The sequence below is a fragment of the Macadamia integrifolia genome, chromosome 9, assembly GCF_013358625.1.
Source record: "Macadamia integrifolia cultivar HAES 741 chromosome 9, SCU_Mint_v3, whole genome shotgun sequence".
NCBI lineage: Eukaryota > Viridiplantae > Streptophyta > Magnoliopsida > Proteales > Proteaceae > Macadamia > Macadamia integrifolia.
The window spans coordinates 30,385,809-30,399,230 of record NC_056565.1 but is presented as its reverse complement, the minus strand read 5'-3'; the positions used below and the strand labels follow the sequence as shown (position 1 = coordinate 30,399,230).

At 41.9% G+C, this 13,422-nt stretch overlaps 1 protein-coding gene across 1 annotated transcript; it reads right to left on the bottom strand.

The window, feature by feature from the left end:
• Nucleotides 1-3,527: 3,527 nt before the first annotated feature.
• On the bottom strand, nt 3,528-3,839 carry LOC122089694. Its single transcript, XM_042659394.1, has one exon. It carries the CDS (start codon nt 3,837-3,839, stop codon nt 3,528-3,530), a length of 312 nt encoding a protein of 103 aa, XP_042515328.1.
• Between the last annotated feature and the right edge of the window lie 9,583 nt (nt 3,840-13,422).

Sequence of the window (13,422 nt, the reverse complement as noted above, 5' to 3'; positions counted from 1 at the left end):
ATTCGGTTGCTTGATGTATGAAAGTAATAATTTTGATTAAGGTACCTATATTGAACGCATAAAAACCTTGTTGAGAAAAAAGATACAAGCTTGTGTCTTGAGGTGAGACTCTCTTTTGAAAAATAAGAGACCCTTGTTTTACTGTGTTGAACCATATGCAAGTCTGTGGGTTCCTTATACTTTTGATTTGGAGTTGAGACCTTCTTTTTAGATTGGCATGAGTTGACAAGTACACAATTTTAAATGAAGTGTGAAAAGTGATATAAATGAAAAGTAAGAGTTGATTTCCTTAGAACTAGACAGGACATTGCGCCTCAGGAAGCGTGGTGTCTTCATCGAAACTCTTAGGAAGAAATTTCTGAAAGAACTTTGACATCACTGTCTATGTGGGCATATACAAAAAATGAAGCTACATAGTAACTTGGATGTCTGGTGTTTGCTCCACCATGTCATTCGGGCCAACAATAGTGGAGTAGGATAGAGTTTATTGTTTAAAAAAAAAAACCACACAGTAGGAAAGTCTGTCCAAATGTCATCAATGCCTTGGTAACATGTTTGGTAAAAACACTCTAATGCCTTAGTCCTTGGTTCCCTATTACTTCACAAGTGGTCTTGCCATAAGATAAGGATGTTTTAGAAGAGATAAGGTGAGTTCCGAATTAAGAAATATGCTGGTGTCTGGAATTGATATGGGTTAATAGAAATTCAAGTGTGGGTGTCCCTAGATATAGTGTAAGAGGAATTATCTTTGCTCTGGATTGGTATGGCCCTTACCTTTAGCCAAGGTTGGGATTTGTTTTTTTCTAACTTTTGGGTGTATATGCATTGCAAACACCCACGATACACAACTCATCCTCTAGGGGTGATCTCATGGTTTAAAGGCTTGTTGAACATGCTAAGTGCAACCGTGATTCCTACGAAAATGAGATTTTTTTTTTACTTTTTATTCTTTTTGTTTTGCATGAGAACTAGCAAAGTCTAAGTGTGGAGGAATTCTGATGAGCACATTTATGTGTGAAATCTTAGGTAGTAAAGCGTGCATTTTTACATATTTAGAATGGTGCTACCTTGGGTTTTTCTCTCTTTTGCAGATTTTGTATTTAAAAGATCTTGGGGAATATTGGGTGCCATATCTCCAATTTTACACATAAAGAGATCTCATTTATTTTCATGGCTGTGAGGAGGATGAAATTCTGAGTAAGATAGATGTGTCACATTAAAAGTACACATTCGTTTAGACACCCGTACACGTGATTATTCTTTTCAGGCCAGAAAAAGAATAATGACTCAGAATAGACCAAGATACAGGCCCAGCCCTTCTTCTGTAGTTGTCCCAGGGGTACAAGAGACAGTCCAGATTCCAAAAACGTAGGAGGGACCCACATTGGGTGCCATTTTCTCTCTCCTTTAGGCGTTGAATGCAAGATCTCCTACTTTTTGGAGATTTGGTTGAAGATCTCCTACTTTCCACTTACTTAAAAGACAAGGGGCATGGACGAAATTTCCAATTCAAATAGAAGATTTCCCAAATCGATCAAAGAAAGAGAAGAAAATCGTCCAAGAGTGGCTGCCATGCGTGAAGAAGAGAGAGAAAATAAAAAATAAAGAGAAAATATAGGAAAAAAGGAAAGAAAAATCGTGGGAACCTCCTCTTTCCTATTTTCTCTCCTCTTCCCTCAACCTCTTCAAAATTGTCCAAAGGACCCTAACTTGGACGTCCTTCTCTTCTCTCCCCTATTCCCTATAAAAAGGGAGTCAACCAAGCCAAAGTGTGAGTCCTTCTCTTGTGCTTCTCTTCTCTTCTTCTCCTAATTCGTTATACTCTCTTTTAAGTTCTAGTTTTAGTTCTTTATTTTTCCTTTAAACACTTTTGTAATTGGTTTCATTAAATTAATGCAAAGTCTTTTATGTTTATTTGTTTATGCTATTCAAGTTATAATAATTTTAATTTACTAGTTCAAGGCTTAGATCTTGGTGATAAGAACCAAGCTTTGGAGCATCTCTGTTCAAGTGCAAGTTTCGCTTTAAGATTTGTTTTCTTCAGACCTAGCAATTTCAGATTTTGTTTATTTCAGATTTGGTTTTTAGGGCTGGTAGTATTTCAAATCGATCAAGTTTTTTATTCAAGGATTGAAGTTCAGGTAAGTAGGCTTCTACAGTAGTTTTCTCATCCCCCTTCTCATTCCCTCTTCTTGCTACCCATTCATTCTTAATTTAGGATTTTAATTTTCAGTTTTACTTCGATGCTTTCCCTTCCCCCCAAGGTCCTTGGCTAGAGGGACCTTTCCCTAGCTGGCTTTGCCCCTCTCTAGCCATTGAACCATCCTTTTACTTTGATTATTTATATTACATCCCTTTCCCTAAAGCCAAGTAGAAAAGTCCTTGTAAGAGTACTCTCTAGTCAAGTAGGGAAGCTCGTACTATAGGTGGTGCATCCCTTGGGCTAAGTAGAGATACTTACTTGTGTGCCTCTCTCTAGCTTTATTCCCTTTTATTTTGTTTATTTTATTTTAGCACTTTTCTTTTACTTTTTTTCTTTATTGCCTTGCTTTGAGTATTTAAATTCCTAGATGATGAATGGTTAGAGTTAGATGATGAATGGTTAGGTTTTTAATTTCAATTGCAATTCCAATTTCCCTAGTTGTGTTGGATAGGACGTTATTTTAGATGCATGTGTTTTAGGGTGGTAGTTAGAAATAGATCACAATCATTAATCCGTACACTTTCGCATTACTAGAAGAAGATAAAAATTAAGTGGCTGCCTCCTTGTGTTCGACCCGTAGCTATGATGATCCGTACACTTGCGGTTACTTTTAAATCTCAAACAGGGACATCAGCCTCACTCATTTTAATCTGATTGTATCCTGAATAAGCATCCATAAAGCTCAATATCTCGTGTCCCGAGGTTGCATCAATTAGGAGGTCTATCTTTGGGAGGGGGTAGCTATCCTTCAGGCAGGCTTTGTTCAAATCCATGAAGTCTATACATATCCTCCACTTCCCATTTACTTTCGGAACCATCACTATGTTGGAGATCCACTCGAGATATCGAATCTCCTGAATGAACTTGGCCTTCAGCAACTTTTCTACCTCGGCATGTATCTTATGCTACCTTTCAGGGGAAAAGGTCCTTTTACTAGTTTCTTCATTGGATCAACACTTAGTTGATACTCTATTACCTCTCAGGCTATTCCAAGCATGTCTAAGGCTTCCCAAGCGAAGATGTTAGAATTAGCTCAGAGAAACGATGTGGCCTCGTTCCGCTGCTCTTCTTACATTAACGCCCCGACCTGAACTTGATGGGTCGAGTCCCATTTTTCAATATCGACCTGGACGAGGTCCTCCAGGCCCTCATCTGGTTCCCCTCTTTGAGGGTTGGATTCATCCCATAGGTCTTCTATTGGTAGCGCTTCGCTAGGTTTCTCTTTTCCCAATAATATGGTACCATAGAACTTTCAAGACACCTCTTGATCACCTCTGCATTCTCTAATTCTATTCTTCGTCGAAAATTTCAACTTTAGATGGGGTCAGGAGACTACGGCCTTCAGCAAGTTTAGACTAACCCTTCTAAGTATGGTGTTGTATGCAGAGGTGATGTCGACCACCAGGAAGTTTATCATCAGTGAAGCTTTACTGTCCCTTGTCCCCACCCTTACTGGTAGCTCGATTGAGCCTTCGACTTTGACTGAAGCCCCCGAGAACCCTTGTAAAAGTTTTTCAACTTTCTTTAACTTCTCTTTGCTTAGGCCTATCTTCTGATAAGCTTCAAGGAATAGGATATCAGCTAAACTATCATTATCCACCAGGATTCTCTTCACCTTGCAATTGGCGATCGTCATGGTTATCACTAGAGCTTCATCATGGGGTGTTTACACTCCCGCCAGGTCTTCGTCTAAGAAAGATATTACTGCTCCCATCCTTGCCTTCTTATTTGACCACTCAGTCTCGTGGACACTTTTGGCATAGGCCTTAGCCTTTTAGGCCGATAGGGAACTTTCTCCTGCGGCTAATCCTCTGTTGATAGTTGCTATCACCTTGGTTGGGTTGTTCTGGTCGTCTTGGGGACGAGGATTAGTCCTCTTGGGTGTCCAAGCTCTTCGCCACTCCCGATTATCTTTATGAGCTAGTTCCCCCCTTTCACGATGACCCCTTCTCTCTCCTTGGTGGTTGTCTCTCTGATCATTGCCATCTTAGGCGTATTCTTTCTCTCGGTCTATGAACAGACCTAGGTATCCTCTTCGGATCATACTTTCTATCTCTCCCTTTAAGTGCCAGTAGTCTTTAGTGTCGTGACCATGATCCCTGTGGAAATGATAGTACTTGTCCATGTTGCGACTTTTGGGGTGTCGTCCCATCTTTCCTGGCCACTTTAGTACTTTGGCGTTCGAGGAATCCTTTATCTGCATCAATACGTCAGTTCTCTTTCTGTTGAGTGGAGCATAACTTTCCAACTTTTTCGAGGGACTGGGTGCACGCTCCTGCTCTGACCGCAACCTTTTTCCTTCGGAAACTCTATTCTCCTCTCTTGAGGTTTGTTACTTTCTGGTCTTTTCTTCAGCTTCTTCGTCAACTTCCAGAGTCTCTTCCATATGGATATATCTTTCACATTGGGCTTTTAGCTAGGTTAGGTTTCTCAGTGCATGCTTCACCAGGGATCTTTTCAGTTCTTTATTTTTTACTCTTGGTAAGAGGGTTATAAACTCTTCTTTTGCATCCAAGCCTCTGATTTTGAGCTTTGCTTTATGGAAGCATAATATATAATCCCGCAAGGATTCTTCGGATTGTTTCTTAATAATAGATTGTTAGCCGTCTTCTGGAGAGGTTGGCTACTAGAGAAACCCTTTATAAAAATGTGACTGAGCTCGCTGAAGTAATGAATCGACTTCGATGGCAGATGATTGTACCACAGCCTTGCAGCTACTCTAAATGTCAAGGGAAATGCATAACACATAACATTCTCTGAGACCCCATAGAATTGCATTACGACCTTAAAGCCTTCCAGATGATCGACGGGGTCCCCCGTTGCATCATAAGTGTCGTACTTCGGTAAGTAAAACCCGACAGGGAGTGGATCTCTCATGACCTCATCAACTAAAGTCGTATCATTAGTGACATCCGGCTCATATGTTCCTACTTGGTGGTTTGCCACTTTTTGGATTTCGTATTTCAAGTCGAGGATCATCTGCTTCAACCCTTGATCTTTGGCCCTCTAATCGGCCTTCTGACGTGGCTCTTCATGCCTCGCTCCTACGGTGCGTCACGCCTCTTCTCTGGTTGGGGGATTCTCCCTTGTTGCCCTACTTTTAGGGTTTTTGCCAGATCTTACTGACCCTGAGCTATTTCGGTCTTCATCTTGGACTCGTTTCAGCTGGATGCTGGGATCTCTTGATGTTCCATTAGTTACATACTCTTGCCCTCCAATTGGAGAAGGTGGGGGGTTAGACTGCCTCTGTGTTTGGTCTCCAGGCGAACATTGTTCTCCCAGGGGACCTTCTCATTGTTCTCCACCTTTGACAGTCGTAGGTGGCCGAGGCTCCAAAGACTCCCCTACATTCATATCCCGAGCCGGTACTGCTTTCAGTGCTGCTTTTGTTTTCTTATGATTATAATATTTCTTTACCATTACTTTATCGTTCCCATGGATGGCACCAATCTGTTGCTGTCAAGAATTTATAGAAGGTTGTACGTTAGTCCTGCAAGATCACAGAAGGCAAAGGCCCAAAGGTGGCTCCAGGATTAGTCCTTCGACACCTAAGTTAGAGATCCGCACAATAGAATTCAGAGAGTAATGGTGAGTTAGTCAACTGATGAGCACATTTATGTGTGAAATCTAGGATATAAAAGCATGCATTTTTACATATTTAGATTGGAGCTACCTTGGGTTTTACTCTCATTTCGCAGGTTTTGTATTTTAAAGGCCTTAAGGACTATCGGGCATCATGTCTCCCATTTTACACGTAAAGAGGTCCAGTTTATTTTCATGGCTGCAAAGAGTATGAATTCTAAGCAATATGGACAAGTTGCATTAAAAGTACACATTCGTTTAGACACTCGTACACATAATTATTCTTTTCGGGTCAGAAAAAGAATAATGGACCAGAATTGAACCGAGATGCAGGCCAGCCCTTCTGCAACTGTCCCAGGGATACAAGAGAATATTCTAGAGACCAAAAAATTAGGAGGGACTATGAGGGTAGCGTCCAGAAATGGACTTTATGAGTGTCGATTCCATCCTTTGTCGTCTCTTTCTCTTTCATGTGAGGGAGGGAGTGTGTCATGTGTGCTTACCTTGCAGACCACACACTGTCGTATTGCCGCTTGGTGATACATGGAGGCCTATTTCATAAAAGTAAAATTCATCATTCGAGACGGGGGTTCGATGATGGTCCAATACAGGGATTAGGATCATACAAATGGGGGTTTGGAGTCGCCACCTAGGGTTATAGGCCTAGGACCCTAGGGTGCGTCCAATTCCTGAGAAAAGGGCCCAAAATTTGGTCTGGTCCAGAGATTTAGGATAAGTGTCAGATTGTAGAATTGGAAAGGTGTTAGGCACTCAATCTACCCGATTCAACCGGTCTTCCTACTAGAGATGCTTAAGAACAAACATTTTCCACAGTTGTTACTATTCCACATACATGGCTAAGTTATCACACATATATACATTGACTAAATTTAAACTACTATATACACTAAAATAAGGTCTATATAAAGTTTACATGATGACAAGTTAGTTAAGAAACTATACCTGAACTTAACAGCTGTTTCGGGTCAAGAGGGGTGGGCCCCTGATTAGTATTGGCTCGGACTGTCTTTTGGATTCTCGTGGCTCAAGGGAAGATGGTCTTGACCTGTAACTTCCTTTCTTGAGAGATGTTGACTGTGATGGTATGCGGACAAAGTTTCGGCTAGGAACGGTTACTTTTGGACTTGGGTTCAGATAGAGCTTCAGCTAGGGAAGGCTATTTTCTGATTTGGATTCAGACAGAGCTTTGGCTAAGGAAGGCTATTTTCACGCTTCGGATGAGGTGGCACTCTGACAGAGCTTCCGTTGGGAATAGCTATTTCTGAAAAGATTCCAAGGGCACTCTGACAGGGCTTCTGCTAGGAACTGCTATTTTTGGAAAGAAAGGGTTTGACCTAAAATGAATTGAAGATCCCCAAAGCCCCGCAGAACACTTTGAAGAATCAAACAGAGCTCCGGATCTTGATAAAGATCTCTTCGTAGATCCAAAGAACCTCAAAGGGGGAGGGATTTCTATTTCTGGTAAAGCTCAAGAACACTCAAAAGGGGAAGCTAAGAACATACTATTTTTGGCAAAAACTGGATTGGACTAAGAACTTGGATTGAAGATCTTCAAAGTCCCGAAGAACACTTCAAAGATCCTAACAAGATTTTGGATGTTGACGAAGATCGCTAGTGGAATGGGTGTGCGGCCAGTGGCAATGGTGTGTGGCTCATGGCATGCGGGTAGTGGCATGGGTGTGCGAGCAGTGGCATTGGTGTGCGGCACATGGTATGCGGGAACTTCCATAGGTGTGCGGACAGTGGCATTGGTGTGTGGCATATGGCACACGGGGCAGCATGCGTGTGCAGCACGTGGCGCTCGGGGCAACATACGTGTGCAGCACATGGCACGCAGGGCAGCACGCACATAGGCATAGGCAGCAACAGGGGCAAGGCAGCAGTCGTGCATGGGCTGGGTCATGCAGGGCCGTGGGCCATACTGTGCAGGGGCACGGGCTGGGTCATGCGAGGGCACGGGCCATACTGTGTGGGGGGCACGTGTGCCAGGCTGTGTGGGCTGGCCTACTGGCCAGCGCACATAGCACAAGTGTGAGCAGAGCTAGCTGGGTAGCAGCCAGTGAGCAGCATGCTTACAGGCTGGGCCAGCTGGCCAGCACTCACAGCGCGCGCGATCACTGATTTTTCTATCGATGATCATGGGAGATCCGACGGTTCAATTTTGATGTGCCATATATCGTCGGAATCATATTTTTGAGCACTATCCATCTGTACGATCATCTCAACCAGATTTCTTGACATATGAAAAGTCAAAATTGGACCTTCTCTCCCTCATGGGGTTTTTAGGGTTTTCAGGAAGGGAAATGTTTTTGGGTTATTTGGGTAGGTAGGGGATGAATTTTGGGTAGGTAGGAGATTTTTCCAAGTTTCCAGTAGGCTTTCTAGTGTGCGTGGCATACGTATAGGAAAATGTAATTTTTTGGGGAAGATCGCAAGAGATCCGACCATCCAATTTTGACGTGCCATATGTCGTCAGAATCGTATTTTCAAGCACTATCCATCTGTACAATCATCTTGACCAGATTCCTTCTTAAATGAAAAGTCAAAATTAGACCCTTTTCTCTCCCACGTGGGGGGTTTTCAGGGTTTTCAAGTAGGGGAATATTTCCATGTTTTCTTAGTCCATCATCTCTGTTGATCGAAAGTTAGAAGTCACGTCCAAGATCCAAATTTCATCATAGCCGGAGGAGTGTGACAAAATTGGGTGTCTACAGGGACCCACATAGAGGGCACTCCACTCTCTCTCCTTCCCCTTGGGTGATTTTCTCCTTTTTTGGATATTTTGTGGAGATTTTCTCTCTCCTATTTTCCACCTACTTAAAAACAAGGGTATGGATGAAATTTCCAATAAAAGATTGTCCAAATCAAATCAAAGCAAGACAAGAAAATTGTTTAAGAGGGTTTTTTCTCAAATTTGAAGAAAAGAGAAAAAATAGGAAAGAAAAAAAAAAGGAAAAAGAAGCAAAATCGTGGGATTCCCTCTCTCTTCTATTTTCTTTCCTATGTTTTCTCCATTCTCGGCCCTCCACCTCACAAAATTGCCGAAGGAATCCACCCTTGGGCATTATCCTCTTTTCTCCTAATTCCTATTTTCCACCTCATTACAATCGATTGTCCAAAATCCCATTTTTTAGGAAACTAAAATTCCCCTATCCCCTATACAAGAGGATGGTCCAAGCCCTAAAGGGGTGTCCTTCTTTTGTGCTTCTCCCCTCTTTTTCTCTCTTCTTCTCCTAGTTTTCATTATGCTCTCTTTTTAGTTCTTGTTTTTGTTCTTTATTTTTGCTTTTAAAACTTTTGTAATTTGGTTTCATTAAATTAATGCAAAGTCTTTTATGTTTATTTGTTTATGAAATTCAAGTTATTCAAAGGTGTAATAATTTTAATTTCTAGTTCTAGGATTTGTTCTAGGTGACAAGAACAAGCTGTGGAGCATCTCTTTTAAGTTCAGTTTTTCTCTTCTAGATTTGTTTTCTTTAGGCCTAGCAATTTCAGATTTGATTCATTCCAGATCTGGTTTTTAGGGCTGGTAGTATTTCAAATCTCAACCAAGTTTTTAAGTTTAAGTATTGAAGTTCAGGTAAGTATGCTTCTTTATAAGTCTTCTCACCCCCCTCTCATTCCCTCTTCTTGCTACCCATTTATTCTTAATTTAGGATTTAAACTTCAATTTTTTACTTTGATGCTTTCCCTTTCCCCCAAGGTCTTTGGCTAAATTCATGTGTTGGCTTTGCCCCTCTCTAGCTATAGAACCATCCTTTTATTGCCTTTACTTTCAGTTATTTACTTTAAGTCATTTACTTTGTCTCCCTTCCCCTAAAGCTAAGTAGAGCAGCCCTTGTAAGAGTAACTCTCTAGTCAAGTAGGGAAGCTTATATTATTTATGGTGCATCTCTTGAGCTAAGTAGAGAAACCTATTCGTGTGCCTCTCTCTGGCTTTGTCCCCCTTTATTTGTACTTTTTTTTACTTTTCAGCACTTTTTATTTCAACACTTTTACTTTCAGTTATTTTCTTTTTAATTGCGTGGTTTGAGTACTCAAATTCCTATATGACAAATGGTTAAGGTTAGATGTGAATGGTTAGGTCATTCAATTTTTATTGCAATTTCAATTCCAATTTTCCTAGATGTCTTGGTTAGGACTCTTTTAGATGCATTTGTGTTAGGACGATAGTTAGAAGTAGATCACCATAATCAATCATTACACTTTCACATTACTAAAAGAAGCTAAAAATAAAGTGGCTGCTCTCCTTGTGTTTGACTTGTTAGCCACACTGATCCGTACGCTTGCGATTACTTTTAAAATTCAAATAAGTTTTTAGTGTCGTTGCTAGGGAGACAGTTCCATGTTATTTTTCGCTTTCTTTTGTTAAATCGGAGTACTTTATTTCTTTTTCTTTTATCATTTATTGAATTCCTGAGAAGAACAACTTGCAATAATATTTGTATCAATGGAGGTTGCCAAGCCTCACAGTATAGTAAAGATAGGTTTTGCCCTGTAGCAGTACCTCAAGAATTGAGCAACCCCGGATCCCCACTGGTAAGCTTGCAAACAGCCAAAAAAAAATATGTTCTTTTGTTCCAATCTTATTCAATCTTTTGTTCTAGTCTTATTCAAGTTGTGGATAGTGTCCTATTGCATGAGTGCCGGGTGGGTACGCAATACTGTGAATCAGTTAGAAAGAAGAGATCCAACAAGAAGTGACCCTATACATATACTCTCGTCGATACCTTTTATTATAGGAGACCTAGACAAACAGCAAAATCCTCTACCTAAATCTCTGAAAGAAAGGTTCTACCCTGCTAGAGCAATTTAGACACTCAATTTTGTCACCCTCTCTCGGCTATGATGACTTATGGAACATGGACGCAACCTCTCGCTTTTGATCAATGGAGATGACAATTGACTGAGGTAACCTAACCTAGAAGCATTACATACCCAAAAATCGTAAAAATCCCATGCGAGAGAAAAGAAAGGTCTAATTATGACTTTTCATATATGAAGGAATCCAGTCTAAAGTGACCATATAGATGCATAGTACTCAGATTCACGATTCCAACGATATATGGTATGTCAAAATTGGACTATCGGTTCTCCCGCAATCATTCTCAGAAGTTACTCTATGAGTGCCCAAACCCCGCCTATACAAACCCCCACACCTTGCCTTGAGCGCCCAAATCCCGCCCACACATGCACCAACCCTGCCCAACATTACGCATCCTCACTCACACCATTCAGTTTTACAAGCCCCGTGAGTCACGGCACCCCCTTCAAAGCCCCAACACCCCCTATCAAAACATCATGTGCACCGACCTAGACCCTCCGAGGCCCCGGTGCCCCTGTCGATGATCGAAATCCTCATTCCGATGACTAGATGTAAAGAGATTCCTTCTTCACCCGCTTATGTACTCCACATTTCCCCACTAGTATACCCTACACCGTGACCTTCCATTGGCCCAAAAATGCATCTTTTCATCTCATTGGCCCAAGAAAGTATCTCTACACCTCTTTGGCTAAGGAAATTCACCCTTCACCTCATTAGTTCAAAAGTTCACTTTGTTACCCCATTGGTTTAGAAAATTCACTTTTGAACCCCATTAGCCAAGGAAATTCCCCTTTCCTCCCCATTAGTCCAAAAAATCTATAATACCCCCCTCCCTTTGGTTTTACACACTCAAGCCTCATAGTGAGCACCCCTTGTAGAGAAGCTCTATCCTCTCTCCTTCCCTCCCCCCTTGAGGTTCTTCAAGTCTTCGGAGAGATCTTCATAAGATCTGAAGTGTTCTTCAGGCCTTCGAAGTTCTTCAATCATCTACTTTTTTGAGTGAGCATTTTTTATAGGAGAAACTTTGCCTTAGTCTCCCCCCCTTTGAGGTCCTTCAAGTCTTCGAAGCAATCTTCATAAGATCAGAAGTGTTCTTCGGATCTTCATAAGATCAGAAGTGTTCTTCAGGCCTTCGAAGTTCCTCAATCATTTAAGTTTCTTCAAACCCTCCTATAGCCTATTCCTAGCGTAAGCGTTACCGAAGTGCCACCTCAGCCTAGTCCTCCTACAGCCTATCCCCAGCAGAAGCAGTGGTAGAGTGCCACCTCAGCCTAGCCCTCCCATAGCCTATCCCCAATGGAAGTTCTGCTGGAGTGTCACCTCAACCTAGCCCTCCTATAGCCTATCCCCAGCGGAAGCTTTGTCGGAGTGCCACCTCAGCCAGAATCTAGAAGTAGCCCATCCTTAGTGGAAGCTCTACCGAATTGACACCTCAACCTAAGCCCGAAAGTAGCATTCCCTAGCCAAAGCTCTGCCAGAATTCAAACACGAAAGTAACCATTCCTAGCCGGAACTTTGTCTGAATATTACCACAGTCAGCGTCTCTCAAAAAAGGAAGTTAGAGGTCAAGACCATCTTCCCCTGAGTCGGTAAAATCCATAAGAAAGTTTGTGCCAGCACTAATCAAGGGTCCACCCCTCTTGACCCAAAATAGGGGTCAGCTCAGGTATAATTTCTCAACTAAATTAGCATAATGGAGACTTTATATTGACCTTGTTTAGTATACACAATTATTTAAATTTAGTCAATGTATGTATGTGTGATAACTTAGCCATGCATGTGGGATAGGAATAATTGTGAAAAATGTTCGTTCTTAAGCATCTGGTAGGAAGACCGGTTGAACCGAGAAGATTGGGTGCTTAACACCTTCCCAATTCTATAACTTGACATGTACCCTAAATTTTTGGATCAAAAATTGGGCCCACCCCCAGGTCCTAGGCCCATAATCCTAGGTGGCAACTCCAAACCCTTTTGCATGATCCTAATCCCCTGTATTGGACCATCATCAAATCCTTGTCTCAATGATGACTTTTACACTCATATGAAATTGCTCCCCATGTATCTTCGAGCGGTGGTACGGTAGTGGGGGGCCCAAGAATAAGCACATATGACACACCCCTCCCCAAGAGAGAGAAAATAAGGAGGGAGGGCCGAATGCATAAAAGTCTCTTCTTTCTCCCCACAAAGGAGAAGAGAGGTCTTTTTTCCGGCTACTACCCTCACAGTGGCGACTCTTTTAGGGATATGTCAAGCTTCTGACCTTAGATGCTACCATTAAATGCAAGAACATTTTCCACCACATTTGTTTGAAAATATGTTTGGATAACCCCATGTTTGTAATTGTATTCGTTGACCACATCATGCATCGTGCTCGAAGTGAAATCATTTGGCGAGAGACTCCTTGTCATGGCCACGCCCTCGGGGAGGTCAGTGCATGTCATGGAGAGTACTCTGAGAGCAAATGGTAGTTGCTTCATGTGCAAGGGTGTGAGGTATTGTAAAACGGTGAGGATGTTCATATTCGTGCTAGCACCGTCAGGGAGGTTAGCGCACTTTATGACATTCTAAGATTGAACAATGATATTCTTGCATTACACTTTCGCATACAATCACTCACGGTTCCACCACCCCATAGCCAGTTGCTTAACCTTGTGTGTAATCACGAGTAATGGGCAAGGAAGTCACCCCCTTGATCTTGTACCTCTTGGTATAACAAAAGGATCACATACCTTGTGTATATAGATCCTATCAAGGAAGCCTTGTCGGTCCTATTACATCCACTACATACTCG

Coding starts and splice junctions, on each gene's coding strand:
- LOC122089694 (XM_042659394.1), bottom strand. CDS start 3,839: ATGACGATCGCCAATTGCAAGGTGAAGAGAATCCTGGTGGATAATGAT.